At 35.7% G+C, this 18344-nt stretch overlaps 2 protein-coding genes across 2 annotated transcripts in view; one reads left to right on the forward strand and one right to left on the reverse strand.

The window, feature by feature from the left end:
- The window catches only part of LOC107100248 (adhesion G protein-coupled receptor F5-like), a 16244-nt gene extending 7716 nt beyond the window's left edge, over positions 1-8528 (forward strand). The window contains exons 8-16 of the mRNA XM_015398666.1: positions 168-388; positions 499-520; positions 806-1005; positions 1265-1456; positions 2213-3523; positions 5321-5359; positions 5529-5558; positions 5642-5724; positions 8228-8528. Of these exons, the coding sequence (XP_015254152.1) occupies positions 168-388; positions 499-520; positions 806-1005; positions 1265-1456; positions 2213-3523; positions 5321-5359; positions 5529-5558; positions 5642-5719 (2093 nt within the window). The 3' untranslated portion in view covers positions 5720-5724; positions 8228-8528. The remainder of the gene's footprint in view (positions 1-167; positions 389-498; positions 521-805; positions 1006-1264; positions 1457-2212; positions 3524-5320; positions 5360-5528; positions 5559-5641; positions 5725-8227) is intronic.
- Positions 8529-8774: 246 nt separating this feature from the next.
- LOC107100257 (meprin A subunit alpha-like) lies at positions 8775-17868 on the reverse strand. Its single transcript, XM_015398676.1, has 14 exons — positions 17777-17868; positions 17663-17687; positions 17524-17577; positions 17402-17436; positions 17247-17322; positions 17040-17157; positions 16766-16941; positions 15289-15510; positions 14082-14228; positions 13758-13973; positions 13081-13527; positions 11197-11370; positions 10939-11112; positions 8775-9033 (listed from the first exon to the last, which is right to left on the reverse strand). The coding sequence occupies exons 1-13, from the start codon at positions 17852-17854 to the stop codon at positions 10982-10984; spliced, it is 1899 nt and encodes a 632-aa protein (XP_015254162.1). The 5' UTR covers positions 17855-17868; the 3' UTR covers positions 8775-9033; positions 10939-10981.
- Positions 17869-18344: the final 476 nt, after the last annotated feature.

Genomic DNA, 18344 nt, shown 5'->3' on the forward strand with positions numbered 1-18344 from the left:
AGAAAAAGTATAGTTTATTTCAATTATCATCGACTTATACTTTTTATTTAAAAGTTTTTTATTACAATTAATTTGATCATAATTTTGCTTAAGACATATCTACAGTTAGCAGATTTCTTTGGGAGTTCAAAAGAACAAAGTTAGAATTTTCCTTTGTGTCCCAACAGGTACATATATGTGTATATTTACCATTGGGAAAATCAGTCATACTGCCAGCACTGCCCTGGATGTGGATCTTCTGCCAGATGAAATCACCATGACATACAAGCCACTCATTGCAGACTGCTCAGAAAAACCAGAGACTCCTGCAAAAGTCACTGTAACAGCAATGATTCCAGAAACCGAAGGAACATATAATTTGACATGGGAGGAAAATGGAAAAAAATCTGTAAAAAAAACAAGTACAACAGATACTTTTTTTTTTACTTTCTTAACAAAAAAACAACTCAATTATGGGCGTAAAATCACATAACATGTTAATCTATCTTTACTTTACAGGTTCAAGCCAATCCAAATATGAGTACAATGCTACTATCCAGTGTAACGATGAAACAAAAAAAATCCACGTTGTGAAAGTCAGGTTTGAAAACTCACTGAATCAATTCAAAGAAAAACAAGTTAATATCTCAATATTGCACGGTAAGGAATACGGTTTTCCATATTTCATTTGTTTGAAAATGTTGCCTTATAGTAATATAACATTTAGAACTGTGTAGCTTTAAAATATTTCCTTGCCAACGTTTCCAGATATTTGTTTTTAAATATTCCTCCTATTTTCACATCTTCTTAATTGTTTTCCCTCCAGGCCAAAAATCATGTGACTTGGAAACTGAAGATGGAGTGGAATGGCCTAAAACTCCCCCTGAGACAATAGTGCAAAATCCAAAATGTCCTGCAGGCCGGATTGGATTTAGGAGCCGTACCTGTAATGCTAACGCAAAGTGGGAGGATGTTATATCCAAGTGTATCAGTGAGGAACTTGGAAAAGTTGCAAATGCAGCTGAAGTGAGTTCGGCTATAATGTTGCAGGACACAATTTAATGAAAGAGATTTTTCAGATGCTTTGCATGGATTTATGCTGTGTTAGCTGACGCATATAACAATTAAAATCCAATTATTTCCCGCTGTTCAGCACTACTGAGAATTATTTATAAAACAAGGGTACTTCATCATAATGTTGGAGGATGTGTTTTGTTTTTGTTTTTTCATGCAGTTGCACTTTTTGCACATATTTTGCCTCTTTATTTCTATTTTTTTTGTGCAGAACTTTCGGAATGGACTCGGAGCTACTCCAGAGGTGGCTAAATCCATATTTGAAGGGATTAAGAACACCTCTTCTTCAGCTAGCTCTGGTAGTTCTGTTGATGATTTAGCTGACATTGGTGCTTCCATCAACATCTTTGGGGTTATGAAAGATGCATCGAAAAACATTGAACTGGGAGAAGAAATGTTGAATGTAAGTAGATTTAGTTTTTGTGTTCCAATACACAATTTGGAACTTTTGAAACCCATGTATTTGGAAGTTAAAGGTCATCAGGCTTTGTTCGTTGATTAATACAATTAAATACTGTGGAACGAATTTAATCATTGTTGAAAGCATTCAACCAAAACTATATTTGTTCCTTAAATTGTATAAATATTTTAATAGAAATGACAAAATTAGTACTTATCCCGAAATGCATACATTAAAATGTTTGATTTATATCTGATATGTCTAAAATAGATGCAAACTGCATCACGATCACGACCACTGCAAAAACAATCTAGAAATAAGTCAACACTTCTTAAATTAAGTGTATTTACCCTCATTTTGTGCAGGTAAATAAGATGATCTGCCAATGAAATCTGTGTTTTTACTCTTAAAATAAGATAATTAGATAATATGCACTTGAAATGAGACAATGTTATTGTTTTTTATTATTTTAAATGTAAACTGTCTTGTTCAATTGGCAAAGTTTCTCACTTTCCTACCCAATTCAAGAAAAAATACACTTATTTTAAGAAAAAAAATGACTTAGTTAGATTTACATTTATGACAGTGTGATAAAATCATCTTAGATATGTAAAGACTGTAGAGATATCTTTCTGTCATATCTAATTGTCACTGAAATAAAGCACAGTTAGTTTTTATGCTATAGTAAAACATAATAAATATAACTCAACATGTGATCATACTCTTTCTTTTGTTGTTTTTCTTCGAACTACTTTCCAGGACGTAGTTGAAGCAGCAAGCAATATGGTGAATGCTTCCTGGGATAGCCTACCTGAAGAAAATATTCTTGAGATGTCCTCTCAGTACCTAACTAATGTGGAGGGTTTGGTCAAGGAAATCAAGATCAACAACAGTGAGGGATTAAACAGTTCAAACCTGGAGCTCAGATTCTGCTCAAGTGATGACTGCAGCATATCTATTTTTGGCGTTGGTGTGAATATGAACAAGACCAATGGAACAGTGAAGACCATGGCAGTGAAAAATCTGATGAATAAATTGAAAAGCAGAGAATTCCCCAAGAAAAACCACAGCAGCCTTGTGCTTTCAGCCACGCTTGTGGACAGCAATGATTCAGATATAAATATCCAAATATTCTTTCCTGATGAGCAACCATCTGCCACAGAACGGATATGTGTTTTCTGGGACAATGATGCGAAAGACTGGTCGAGTGAAGGCTGTGTTGCAAACATCACAGATGACAACCAAACACTTTGTATATGCAACCATCTCACTGCCTTCTCTGTCCTTATGGCCAAGAGCGCCAACGTGTCCTCTGAAAGTCTTGAAATGATCACATATATCGGCCTAGGTGTATCCATTTTTTCCCTGCTGATCTTCCTTTTTGTTGAGTCCCTGGTTTGGTCGGCCGTGACAAAGTCAAACCTGTCGCATTTCCGTCACACAGCAGTGGTCAATATTGCCGTCTTTCGCTTGCTTGCTGATTGCAGCTTCTTGGCTTCCATTGAGCCCGACAGCCTCTCTGAAGACATGTGCTTGGGATTAACCGTCTGCAAACACCTGTTTTATCTAGCCATGTTCTGCTGGATGCTGTGTCTGAGTGTCATGCTGGTCCACCAGCTCATCTTTGTTTTCAGTCCGGTCAGGAAAAGAGTCTTCATGTACCTCTCCAGCATTGTAGGCTATGTTCTTCCAATGGCACTTGTGGCATCAAGCTATGTGTATTACAGATACACTGAGCAGGAATACTTTGATAAAAAGAGCTGTTGGCTAAGGTATGATCGACTGTTGGAAGGCTCCATTCATGCATTTCTTCTTCCTGTAGGCACCATTGTTTTGTCAAATCTCTTCTCCATGGTGGTTGTCATTGTCACCTTGGTGAAGACTTCAGTTCCAGACAGCAGCAAAGCAGATGACAAGGACACAGCCAAGAGCATTCTTAAAGTGGTGGTCTTTCTAACTCCTGTCTTTGGGGTCACATGGATTTTTGGCTTTGTTTTCCTCATCCTGGATTACGACAACCCCCTGCATACGCCTGTAAACTACATTTTCACCATCCTCAATTCTTTCCAGGTAATTTAGTCATAATTATCACATTAAGCTGCTGAGATATAATGAGTTGGACTGTCAAAACGCCGCTGATCTGAGCTTATTCTCTATAGAGATACGAAAGTAATGGGTAATGGCTGTTTACTGCATGTGTATTTATTACAGATTTATGATGTGAAAGGGGCTTCTAGGTCATAAGGATACTAACTGAAACCTAAAACCCAAATTGATTCCCAAAGACTAGCAATGCCAATTCAAAAGGAAATTTAAAGTCAACAGTAGACATACACCAATTAAGATATGAACTATCTTTATTATCAATGAGGAGCATTTATTCCTTAAGTGCATATAAATGTACTCTGGTCTGGATTCCTAAAAAGTTTATATTTTGTCGATTAAATAAAAATACTCCATAACCAGAACTTGCAGCCAGTCCTTGCTATCTAAAACCATTAAAGACATATCTTGTAATATTAGCTCATCTCTAACAAAGGACTGTTTTAGTAAATCTATAAAATGGCAGCCATGTTGGTGCTACCTGAAGGTAAATAAATAAAACCAGCAAACATTAAGCTACTGAAATTATTTAGAGCACAAAACCAACATCTTGAAAAAAGCTTTTGCATGAACTCAATATTCAGTTGCTCTCATAAATGCAAACTTCCCAGATGAGAATTCAGGTGTTTCAGTAGGTTGGATAAAAAGGACCTTGATTAATAATTCTTAAATATTTTGCATCCCAGCTGAAATAAAAGGCTTTGCATCCTAAAACCACTACATCCTTTGTTGTTATTATTTTCTTTATTTTATCATATATATAATTTTAGGCTTTATTAATAGCCATCGAAGATTAAAACAACCTTAAAATGATTTTTATCAGTCAGTAGAAAGATGAGCTGCAAAGCAACATGTAGCAACACCGAAAGTGATGCAACCGTGGGACAATAATCTGCTGTAATTTCCACATGTCTCGACTGACAAGTAAAATTATGAACAGATTTTATTGCAATTACACCATGTCAGCCTTTTTAAAATCTACATAAACCTTATGATAAAATCTGTTTGGGTCTAGCAGGAACCAAAGTGAACCCACAAATTCAAAGGCGTAAGAGATCATAAACCAAGTTTTGTTGTCAGCATAGGCCCAAAACCTTCTGTTCTAGATAGCTGAAGGATTTCCTCTTTTGATTTACATCTGAATTTACAATAAAATATCCAAAACTGACGTTTTGAAATGCCTGACCAAAATATAATAGGAACTCTGTAGACTCACACACAGAGGGCTGTCGGTCAGATGTCTTCATAACCTGGTAGTTTTGGAGAACTTTTGCAAGTTAGATGGGGCAAAGATTATAAAGTCAAGATGAGACGTGATGAAAGCCCCTACCATTAAAGGGAAAGGCTTCGTTTTAAAAGGTTATTAAACTGTGTCACAGATAAAGAATGTGCACCTGGAGTCAGCAAGGTTGTTGAACCTTTTTCGAATTGGTTTTTAGACAATATGAAAAACATTGAAGCTGGGTTTTAGAGTATCCGTAACAAAGCAGTGATTAAACCAACAAAATTTAGACCCTGGTTCTAGACGGAAAGTTTTGACATTTTAGGAAGGAAAATAAGGGAGAGAGCTAATTCTGTGATTACAAAAGGTCTATTAAGAGTGGAACATGTCATTATTGTCTGAAAATGGAAGTCCATCAGTGGTCCCTAAGCTTAAATCTGTGACTAACACTAGATTGCCTTGGTGGAAAGCAACAATACTATAATAGGTCTTTTTTATTGCTTGTAATTTAAAGCCTCATGAACCTTTGTTTTCTCATGCAGGGCCTTTTCATTCTGCTAACAGGTCTGGCTGAGCAGAAGGTATGCTTGTCTTTTTAACACATACTACATACTACTACTGTATTTTGTGCATTTAGAGAATCCTTATAAAGCTTTAGAGGAGACAACAAATAAATTATGTGAAATAAAGTTTTACCATATGACCAGTATGGAAAGAGGTTGATTTTGTGTTTTTTTTTTTTATCTCCAGGTCAGGCAGGAACTTGTTAAGATTGTAATGGTAAGTCCTTTAGCTTAGACACTGAACCATAAAATGAAAGAAACTCCCAGAAAAATACATTTTGCTTTTTCATCCTTCTTTAGGCAAAAACTGGGCGGGACACTGATAGCATCAAGAAATTTACCAATAGTTCAGCTACAACCTACACAAAAGACAAGTGATGAAGGTGAGATTTCCAGGGACATACATGTTCTTCTGTTGACTAAGACATGTAAAGTGATGTTGCTAAATGTAAATGTTAAGGGAAAATGTTCCTTTACAGAAGAATTGGTGACAATGAGTCCAAAAGAGAGTAAATTAGGAAATCCCCTTCTTAGCTAGCTGTCATGGGTTCATTATGGAGACAAAACAACAATTTCCTTGTACTTTCTGTACAAGTTTCTGGGGACATTGCTTTGATCTTGGACTAAATTAAGCTGCTTAGACTAGCTTACCCCACATTATGGACCCAAAACAGCTTTACAGAATTTATTTTCACCATATCACCATATTGTAGGGACTCTGGGTCTGTTATTCACCAATCAGAACCTCATTTGTCCCAGGGGGGAGTATTGGCGAGGGGGTTGGGTCACAATACAATATCATCACAATATTGTAATATCAAGATATATTGTGGTATACTACCCAGCTAATATCAAAATGAAATGTAGATATAAAAAAAAAAAGCAATTGCAGTATATTCATTATAAGATACTGATCATTCAGTTATTTTGGTAGCCATGTTGTTTGGGCTTTGTGGCGGTAAAGTAGTGCATTACCCCACCATTGATTTAAGGAAAAAATTCATTTTTTAAATCGATATTAGAAGCTAAATGATCGATATTATATTGGGATCCAAAAATCATGATATATCGTAAAATCGATTTTTTTTTCCCCCCATACCCATAATTTTGTCCTTTTATATCTATGATGAAAATATTAATATTATATTCTCATTGGGAATGACTTAGTTCAACCACATCAGTTGTTTTTTCTTCCTTTAAAAAATGTGTAACGCTCAATGTTTATTGTCCTTGTTATTTTGATCGTGACTCCTAATCAAAGTAAAATAATTCCAAATGACATCTTCCTGTAGATACTATTATCTCAATGGAAATGGATACTTAAATTTCAAAATATCAAACTTCTAGTATGTCATAGGTTTATGCACAAACTAGATGAGTATTTTTTGTCTGTGTCATAAACAGCTATTTACCAGAGAACTTGATTTGCATTATCCAGTTCTATAAGAGGGACCATATTATAGTCTCTGTGGAACATGGGTGTTCTTTGGTTAAGGAAATACTGTGGCTATAATTGCAAAAGCGATGCAAACTACTACATTGCTAACTTGCTTGTCTGGTTTGTGTCGGATCTACTGCATGCAGAAGGAGGAACAGTGGCTGAACGTCCATCAGTTGGTCAATGATTCAACTGCAGACAGCGGGCAACGTTTATTTAGCTTACTCCAATAACTGGACCTAAAGAGTCACACTGGGTCACCATTTCTTCTGCGATCAGTTATGAATGTCCTATTAACTTCCATTGGGATGCAGTGTGCTGGGCTCCTACTTTTGCTAATTATCAAAGACTTAACTTATAATAGAACTTCTGTAACACATATTCAATTTGAAAGCCTTTTTAGGGAAAATAACACTAGTTTAATTCAACAAAATAATCTTGGACTTAATATTTTGAGTTATCAAGTAGGAATTACTTGACCATGTCATGTTTTACATAAATTTAAAACCATTTAAAACATAATTATGCAACCTGTACCAACCAAAGAGCCTTAATGTGAAATTGCCTTTGTAACATTAAAACTTATGATTAACTACAAACATCTACAATAGGTAAAACCTGAATTTTATTTTAATTTTAAGGCTTAAAAATAATGGGAAAACTAAACTTCATCTCTGACATGGGAGTTGGTTCGGAGCTCATCTGCCTGGCTGTGTGTTTCCTGGATGGGCCCGCCTCTTACAACTGCTTTTTGTATGTCTGCTTCTGTCTCCTTGAACCCCAGTCGGCCTCAGCAGATGGCCGCTCACACTGATCCTGTTTCTACTGGAGGTTTATTCCTGTTAAAAGGGAGTTTTTCCTCTCCACTGTTGCTACAAGCATGCTTAGTGTGAGGGATTGTATTTGAGTCAATGAGTCGATGCAATCAACTGGTTTTCCTTAGATAGAAAACTTTGAATCAATCTGACTGTACGATCTGGTGAACTGTAAAGTGCCTTGAGATGACATGTGTTGTGAATTGGCGCTATAGAAATAAACTGAATTGAATTCAACTTTTGCAAAAAGAGGATGAATAAATTAATTTCTGTAAGATGTTGATTAGTTTGGACAGTTATATGAACAAAAAAAAATGTTCTTAACCTAATGAGAAGATTATAGAAAATAGATTGCTACTTTTACTGACTGTAGTTCTGGAAATTCACTGCAACGCCATAAAGGAAAAAAAAAAAACAGTGGAGCCACAATTTTCTGACCCCTGCCTTAGAATCACATAGCGGTCCGTATTCTTACCGTATCCTTGAGAACAAAGGCATTACGTACTTATCATTTAATTAAAGAACTCAGTTAATGATTCCCATTGTGTTGCAACAAAATGAAACCTTTGAGCTTTTAAAGGTTACAGTAACTCTTCAGTATTCCCACTAAATGCTTTAATCTGTGTGTTACAGACTGTGGAGGCAGAGAGAGCAGCGCTGATGTCTGAAGCTTCCCTGGCATCCCAGGAGGCAAGAAGTTTGCATTCTGCTTTTGGACTGATACATATGTGTAGCTGATTGATCTAACAAAAACATTAAATATAATCGAAAGCTTATCAAGTAGAAGACTAATGTTTGAGTAGCAGTGAGGTGATTGAATTTACAAAAATATATGGTAGACATACATTCTATTTTTGTCATTGTCAGACATAAATCACCAACATTGTCGAGGGTAGGGCAGATATATATATAGATTTTCCTTATTATATTTTTTGAAAAATAAAGCAAATAGCAAAACATGATTATTTAGCTGTAAGTAGAGGATTTAAAATACAAACAGCAACTAAGCAGATTTACTTTCTGTTCCAAGCCACTGTATATAGAACAATTAATCATTTATCAAATCATTTCTGTTTGTGGTCCTTTAATGATAAAAATGTTAACTCACATAGTTTGAGAAGAGGTGTAAGCTGTATACAATGCTTGTATATGTCTGTATTTATTAGACATTGTAGTGAAATAAAGATTAATTTAGAAATGAAAGCTCTGTCATACATTTTTATTGTGTTAAAATGGTGGCATGCAGTTATTTTACAATAGAATTGGAAGAAAAAAAACAAAGTGTATTTCTTTTATCTTTTGAATAAGGAAGGAAAACTTGTAAATCCTCTAAAATGGGTTGGTGTGAGGTCTTCCAATGGACAGCATTAGAAATACTGCTTCTGCTACACCACATTAGAGATAGGAGGATAAATCACAGCGGAGTAGATGGTGAACACCTGAAAAAGAGATAAGGCATCTGAGTTTTTGTTCATCTTTGTTCCCCTTCTGGTTTCCCTCCTTGAAATGCAGAGACCAAATAAATGCACTCTGTGGAAATTAGAACAGCTTTGCATACAGCCTTGTGTAACACGGTTGGCAAGAGCAACAAACAAATAGTTGTGGCACAGAGAAACAAAAAGGCGCTGTTTCTATGACGCAGTAAAATAATCATGTAGACAAAAAAGGTATAGACAGAATAACATTTCTTTTATCCAATTAAGGTGGCTTTTATAACGCTGGTTCTTAAAAGCCAGTGTTGCCTTTTAGATCCAGTCTTGCTCTGACCCTCAGGTCATGGTGGGCTGAAAGCCAAGTGTATCATATTTGATACATGAGCTGTTGAGACCTCCACATCATGAGTTAAATAGTTTTTGTTCTCGAAAACCCTCATTCACACAATCAGACATGTGTAGTGAACAAAAAAACGCCCAAAGATATGCCCAATGTTTTAAAATTAATGTAACCCTCATTTGTCATGAAGTTCAATGACAACTCTAAAACAATTATTTAATGGTCTAGGCTTTAAAGGGTTAAGCAGGGATACTGCTTAAAGCTGCAGGAGAGTAGCTCTGGAGGACCTTGGTTGGAGATCACTGACATACTGGATATGGGACCACTGGTGCAACATGGGTTTTCTGTTTTGTTCAAAAGTTGTGTAGTTAATAAGTTTGGTTAATGGTTATAATGTTAATGTCTCTCAGCGAGAGATAAAGAGAGAGAGGGAGACAGCGATGTTTTTATGATCTAAATTTGACTGCAGGATTCTGCTTTTGCATTTCTTCTGATACATCTCTGTACTTTATGTATTTGTACTGGCCTTTTTTTACTTTCTGTTTTATTTTAGGATCTGTCTACCACTGTGTGCTGTCAGCTTTTTACTTCCTTTAACCCTGCTGTATCTGTTTCTGAGGTTGTTTTGCCATTTTTTGCCAACTCCAGCTGATATTTAATCAAAACCTGTAAAATTAGATTTTAGTTTTTGTATCGTATAGCATTGTTCATTCTCATTTCCCTTCAGATCGCGGCTTGTTTAACAACTTTGGCTCCTTAAAGATGATTCGTTTCATTGTATTCATTGCAGTTAACAAAAACAATCATTAACAAAAGCCAACAGCCTCCATTGAGCCAATATCAGCCTGACCTTTCAAGCTTCAGTTTCCAGGTTCTCTCGTGGGGTCGAGAGGGAAAGTTCTTGTATTTCTTTGTAGGGGTTGAGATCAGACCAATTCACAGGGTATCTTCAATTATTGCCAATTTTCTCTGATCCTCTGAGTCGATTCTTAATGGTCTGTCCACAAGTAAAAAGTAAGGACGGTGGACTTGCTGTCTGTCTACTGTCACAATCAAAATGTCTTTATTCTCATTATTAAAAAAAATATGATATAATGCCACTATGGCCTAAATGGCATACTAACCAAATTCTAATATTTAAGTTCCTGCTTCCTCATAATTATCCTCTGGTGCTTCATCAAATACTCAGGTCACCCAACCAGGACTCCTTGTAAGATTTGGATCTCTTCAGGTCTTCCACCTGAAAGCATCTTGTTTGATCTCTGAATCACAGGGTTCTAGCCTGATCTCTGTTTTGGGCTTATTTTCAAGGAATTCTATAGGTTATATAAAGTTTCAAGCTAAAACATTTGTATCATAGTGTAATAGATGCTCCATTTGAAATAAAATATAAACTGGTATTGACTGCAGCAGCAGAATACTTGGGATTTATTCTCTTTTTTTCTCCTAAGCCTCCATAAAATGATTTAAAAAAAAAAACTTTTATGTAGAGTATTAGTTTAAATAATACTTAATACAAATACCAATCACAGTCTGATATTTTTATTTTTCCGAGTAGAAAACACACAAACCTTAACAAGGCTTTTCCAGCAGCCTCCACACACATGCCTTAGTTTAAACCATAGCTGCCTCCCTCTGCTTTGAGGGTTCCTGTCTCATTTCTTCCCCTTGCACTGGATCTGAAAGGTCTTTGGGTTGAGCTGAACGTTCCACCGGCACCTCAGTCTTAATCAGGTGGGTCAAATCTGGAGATGTGAGAGTTAAAAGTAGGTTTAAGATTTTATGTTCAAAACATTTACACCTTGGAATGTGTGGTTTTAACCCATTACCATTGAAGTCAGCAGTTATAATAAGATCATCATTCTTGAGAAAGTTCCTCCGCTGGAGGTGGCTGTGAGAAATAAATGTGCTCCATCCATAGTCCACACTTCGGAAGCACTGGCAACTCTCGTCCCAAACTGCTCCAGACGCGGTAGTCGGCTTGCCAAATCTGGTATTATTATCTAAGGTGAAAATTGGTAAAGACAGAAATCAAGCTTGGATTGCACAGAAACCCTCATATTTTAGTCATATCTGTCCAGAAATTCCTTTGAAAAAGGTGATGCTGGCCAATAAGTGAAATTATTGCCATAACAACTGATAAACCTTTTGAACCTAAATTTCCATAAAAAATGCATTACAGAGCTGTGAAATATAAAAGCAAACCAGTATAAATCAGAGAATATAAATATTTTTTTTTTAGCTGAAGTCTCTTGAACAAGCAGTGTGAGTCAATTTAATTTTTTTAAATATATTTAATATTTTTTATAATCTGGCAATAAAAATTAGGTATCTATTATTTTATTTTGGTTTTGTGAAGTCAAATTATATTATATTGTATCCATTTTACCAGACATAAAAGACATATTTTACTGTGAAGGTTGCAAATAAGAGTCCAATAGCTAAGAGATATGATAAGATATGATTTTGAAGCCCAAAATTTCCTAGCAGATCTTGAACTTGTCATTCAACAAACAACCATGCAGTTTCTGTTAATCAGCATAGGGCTGCACAGTAGTTTAAAATAGAGCCCATGGTAAGGGATGTAGTTGATCATCTCTTTCCCTGAATGTTATGCATATCGAGGCATTTGGTCAGTTATTTAAACATTAAAAATGACAACAAGATTCTTTCCCTGACTGTTTATTATTTTTTCTGCAATTTTTGGTTTGCAACAGATGCAGGTTACAACCTTAGAAAAGGTCCTAAATGAAAAAGATTGAAGTTTGACCCAACTTACTATTGCAGAATTTGTCAGAAACAAACAATATGGATTTTCTGTGTGAACATTGAAATTGTTTTCAAGATCGGCATCACCTAAACATGGTCAAAGTTAACTTCTATGATCACAGTTTAATCAAGCATAATAGTCTACTTTATAGTGATAAGTCTGAATAAAATTAACAAAATTATTTCGGTAATAAGTCCTACCTTAACATTTTCAAAGGAATTGCACTTAGTTAATACTTAGGAATAGCGTTTTTTCTAAACAAAAACAAGGTTTTGTTGGGCTACTGTATAAAACCTCAAACTCAACGCTATTCCTGACATTTTGAATTGAAAAAGCTTCCTGGATGGAAAGCTAAACATCTTCAAAATTGGAATCAAAGTCCAGTAGATTGTTTTAATATTCTTCTTTTATTTTTGGAATACCCACAAAGTTCTAAAGGAATTACTAAATCATATACTTGTGTATAGGAGACTTTTAAATGTTTGAAAAAACTTAATACTGGACGTTTAAATTTGTATCTATGCATGGCTAATTTAGGAAAAAAACACCAATGCTGAAGTATTACCTGCTCGTTAGTTAGCTGATCTTCTTAACTCTGAGACCAGTTAATGGCACTTATGAAAATTTTAGCTAACAATGTTATCCTTAATCATGATGCAGTTAATTATTTATTTATTTATTTGTTTGTTTAAACATGGAACAAAACCAAATCGATAAAGTAATCTCAGTAATTTGAGTTTTTACTGATTTAATTAAGTTTCTTTCAGCTTGGAAACTTTTATGATTTTTAGTTACCCTCTATAAATAGCATGAATTCAGATTGTCATATCATATTCCACTTTTTTGTTTTATCTGTAATTAAATCAACAAATCTCATGGACCTATCGCATAAGCCAATCTAGCAGTTGAAGTTGTGCCATAAAATTGTCAATCATCTGCCTACCTGTAGTGAAGCTTCTTGTAGACGACATCCTCAGAGTAACATCTGGGTGCTGGTCTAGAGCTACAACTGTGGCCTGCCTGTTTTCAGCAGGCCATTGCATCACTCCATCATTTTCTCCACTGCAGAGATGCACGCAAACACCAACATAGTCTGGGTATGAACTATGTCTTCCATTAGGGTAAACACTGACTCCAAAAGAGTAGCCCTCAGAGTTATAAACACATTTGCTTTTTACAGCAGTGCCGAGGGGTGTTGTAGCAAGAACTTTAGAAAAGTTGGGGATTTGCCAAACAAGACTGGGACAGACAGTCTCAGTGAGAGTGATGTCATCGATTAAGATGGCGCCTGTGGAGCTTGTTGATCCTCTGGTTCCTTGGAAGATGTAACGGAACTTATGGGTCATCTTAAGATTCACATAAGCTACTTTCCAGGCATCATCACCTTCACCTGAGAAACAAGTTATTGAAGTAATGGTTAGTTTTTCCAGGCATATTCTAAACTCAGTTATTTGTTATTGACCTTCCTAATTGGTAAATGGTAAATGGCCTGTACTTATACAGCACTTTTTCAAGTCAGGAGACTTGACCAAAGCGCTTTCCCTACATTCAGTCACTCACCCAGTCACTCACACACTCACACACCGATTTGACCGAGCTCAGGACTCAAGTGTGGTATACCTGTAATGGTGTGAATTTTTGTTAAGGTGTTCACAGCCCCTGTCCCATCATCACTTCTGACCCATACCAACAGTTTGTCCCCAGCTGCCCCGGTCATCTTGTAGAAAAACTGGAGACACTGTTCTTTTCTCTTTGGATAGAGGATACGGGACTCCAGCAGGGCAGTGTTGCCTGCTGCACCGGAAGATGCATCAAACTTCATAAAGTAGCCTGAATCTGAAATAGATTATTCCTTATCAAGTGAAAATTGTATTTTATGTGTTTTTTTTCTTAGTTTTAATATTCAGTTATATGCTTTTTATGATTATAAAACCTGTGAAGCACCTCTACAGCGTCCCACCAGGGTATGATCTTCATCACTTGGACTGCTCAGCGTCTGGACCCAGTCTGCGTTGTCATCCTCATTCTGGATCATTCCACAGATGTTTATGAGCTCAAAGGAGCACTGATCCAAGAGAGTATGTGATTCAGCTGAAACATGATTGATATAAAACAAAATACAATCTTATTAAGGCTGGAACCCCATAAAAATACATACAATAACTTCAATCTATATATATTTATAGATACAAAGTTAAGCAATTATATATTTTTTACTCTGTTTTTTAAATGCAATTTATTATTTAATTAATAATTTAAAATGTGTTTTAATTATTTAATAGCATTTAAATAGTCTAATGGTAAATTAATTATAATATTGATAATATGACTGATTATAAATAATTTATTAAATGTTAAATCTGCTTATTTCATGGTACGTGTATTAATTTTTAAGGGACATTCACCTTTACTTGTTTCATTATATATTTTAGTGACACATATACCTCAGAGATCCCCTCCCCACTTTGGGGAACAAACCATCAGCAGGCAATTTGATCCAAGCTTTAAAACTTTGCAGCCTCTGTCAGCACTAGTTTTCTCACCTCAGCATCCTGAACACGGGATGACAAATTTTATAAATGATTCTGATTTTTTTTAAATCTATATCTTGAAGAACCTCAGGAACAGTGGATAGACCCTTAAACTATCAGCCCAAGATGGTCAGGCAAGGGTTAAGAGGAATAAAATAAGATGCAGTTGTATAAAATGGGGTGCATCGTCTATCATATTTTTTTCTATGTAGGTTTTCATTTTATTTTATGATATTTAGAGCATTATATATTTACCAAATATATCGACAAGACTGGTACGTTTTGAAACAGAATGACAGCAGTGTATTCCCTTTGCAAGGAAGGATTTAGAAAATAAATTACAGTCAATCGCTAGATATTAAAAAACAGAAATAAAAAAAAAAATTGGTCATTTTTATCCAAATTAAATATAACAAAAGGACATTTATTCTAAATGAACATTTTAGATGATCAAACATTTGTTCTCCAATCTATAAATATTTCTGTGGTGTCTTTGCAGCTTCAAATTACACAGATATAACAACGGAGAGAATCCAAGCATTGTGAAAAACTGGTACAGATCTTTGACGAACAATAAACATCAGCATATCTTTAATACGGCATCTAGTAGGAATACCCACCACAGTCATACATGCGGTTCAGCCTGGTGATGTCTACTTCACTGAAGTCCAGCCGCTGACCAATGACATCATTGAAGTATGGTATGGAGGTTGTAATTGTGGGGACACTTTCATTCTTGTTAAAGGAAAACGGCCTGTAGTGCATGATGGATTCATAGTCGTACGGGGTGTTCAAATCAGTGATGAAGTCATCATCATATTTGTTGAAATTGTGCTCCTTCCCTGTTGGAACAGAGTTACATTATCACCAACATGGAGGAATGTTTATAAAAGATCAGCAGATAAAGTTGAAAAATAGACTAAAGTTCCATTGGAAGCCAGACCACCTAGTTTGCATATGGAAGTGTATACCTAAATACAGTTTTGAAACACTGCAGAACAGGTATTGTAAGATTCTAAGCTATGTTTGAAATAATGCCATAAGCTGCATTTTAATTTTTAATTTCTTTTTTTTGCCTTTTAGCAATGTCATTCTGAAAAAAAGCGAGATCGAAGTGCATAACATACACGTATTAATGTTTTACCACTAATCTTCTGAAATGTTGCATTTAAACTAACACTATTTAAATGATATGAGAAAGCTCTAGCAACTTAATACTCTCTGAACACCACAACGTTCTGGTTAAAAAAAGAAAGTCAGTTTGTGTTTCCACACTTTTTGTGCACCACAACAGCACTTTTTTTTAATCTGAAAACATTGTAAAAACTCCCAGTCTCGACTCTAATGTAGACTAGAAAAATGTGTGTTGGTAAGCATGTGCATCTTGTTGTGTTTCCAAGAACACACTGCCAACTAATGGAGTGACAGAGACATTACAATAAAAAGTTTTGAATAGTGTTTTGTGCAGACGTTGAAAAATTGTCCCTTTGTGATGGATTGCTGTAATGTGCACCAGGCCTCAAGTATCGTATGCAGTTTGGAGACTTGACAAATTTTGAAGTGAGCTAATCCACACAAATTTTTTACCTCTGCATTAAGTTACATATTGCTAATTAAGACGTTCAATATCAGCATCCAAATAAAAAAGTCACTGGTAGGAAAAGAAAAAAGCAAGATAAGCCCTAGTTAGTTGCAGTATCCTAACAGTCATGGCTACAGATACCACAGCAACAGGTACTATCATTAATAACACTGATTTGAATCTGTTAATATAGAGAAATGCAATGATCATTATCCTAATATGCACCCAAACTATTAATGTTATTTAGGCTAGTTGACAAATATTTGCATGCAAACCAAAAGGGGAGACAATGTGAACAGGCACACCGTGATGTTGTTGGCTACGTGCATAATTATTGCCATTGGTTATATATATACTGCATACCTAATGCAACTCTAGAACCTGTGAATGAAATGAAACGATTAAAAAAGCACTTAAACTGAAATTCAGCTAAATTTGTTTGAAAAGACACTCAGCTTCTTCTCTGCTAAAATGAAGAAACAAAACGTAGTAAAGCTGAGAGGACAGACACCCACCTTCCTCTATCTCATCCCACCAGATTTGGACATAATCATCCCGGTCTGAACGAGACTGCTCATGGTAGAAGCCCAAAGCATGGAGAAGCTCATGTTCTACTACAGCCTTGGTGTCACACCCCTGTCCAATGGACACATTCTGGCCTTTTCCGTCATCTCCGACGTATGACCAGCAACTGCATGGTTAATGTTGGAAGCACCAAATCAACATAAAAAGCTTGTGGTTTACCATTGGTGCAAAAATGTAGGCATCAACCTTGCTTCAGTGTCTCACCCGGAAAGCTTGACGAACGATATGTATGTGGACTCTCCTTCATAGGGTTTAAAGTCCACACAGGATCTCAAGCGGTATTCCTCAAATGCTTGGAGGATTACACCCTTAGCATTCAGCTCTAAATGTCAAAAGAGAAATCAAACAGAAAATCAGCACCTTTTTATTAAATTATCAGCTGGCAATTTGCATTAAATGTGCACAGTATACCTAAGGAATCTGTCAAGATGTAAGGTATGGGAAACTTCCATCTTCTCGTCTCATCAGTGATGGCATTTCTTTTGGGCTGTGCAACAAAAGGCATACTTTGAAAGCTAAAATTTGAGTTTTCACTGAAAACTTTTAATGCAATCTTTTGCACTTACATTGATGGCGATGTCTCCCTCAAACAGATCTAATCCTGAATATCACGAATAAAAATTAAAGTAATTAATAAATAATTAAAGCTAATACACTGCATCTGTGCATGAATTATAAATAGAAATACCTCTGTTAATATCAAGAATGTCATCTCTCAATTCACCAGGATCTGCCTCATCATCTAAAGAATAAAGTCAATGTTAGAGCAAAAAGATAGCAAACAAAACATCTCATTTTTATGAAGAATAAGGTTTAAAAAGACCAACCGGTTAATAGTGGAGCAGCCTGCACCTATAGCAAACAAGCTCTTCTTAATAAAAACTCTGAACCAAAACAAAAATATTATCAGCCTCATATAAAGAACTGAAATCACACCTTACCTTCAACAGGACAAACACTCCAATCAGAAGGGAAATTTTCTTTAAATCTCCCCCAGACCCCATGTTGATCAGGGACATGATTCTGTCTGACTGCAGTGTGGAAAAACAGCCATCAAAAAAAGTGCATAACAAGAACTTTAATCAGGGCTGTTATTGTAATGAGTAACAGATTTTACTTGTGTCCTTGCTGGAGCTGCTACAGCTGACACGGCATGTTTAGGTGATAAAACAATAAACTGTATGTTATGAAATGAAGATGAGCACAAAACCCTGACAGAGTCTTATGAAAGCATTTTGATAGCCAAAAACCTAAAAAAAAAAAAAAAGGGGGCAACGCAAAGAAAAACACTCTTATCTGATAAGATAAATTTAAACTTTAAACTCTTACATTACATGATCGATTAAACTAAAACAAGCAACAACTTGATAAAAGTTAAAAAGGCCTTGGTGCGTGTTTTCAATTGGGGCGTTATCAGTTAAATATGTCAAGGTGCCGACATGGCAGGCATTAACAGCTTCAACCACTGACAGATTCATTTTATCACCTGATCATCTACTGTTAAAAACA

The sequence above is a fragment of the Cyprinodon variegatus genome, unplaced genomic scaffold (genome assembly GCF_000732505.1).
Source record: "Cyprinodon variegatus isolate N-32 unplaced genomic scaffold, C_variegatus-1.0 Scaffold949, whole genome shotgun sequence".
In the NCBI taxonomy this organism is placed as follows: Eukaryota; Metazoa; Chordata; class Actinopteri; order Cyprinodontiformes; family Cyprinodontidae; genus Cyprinodon; species Cyprinodon variegatus.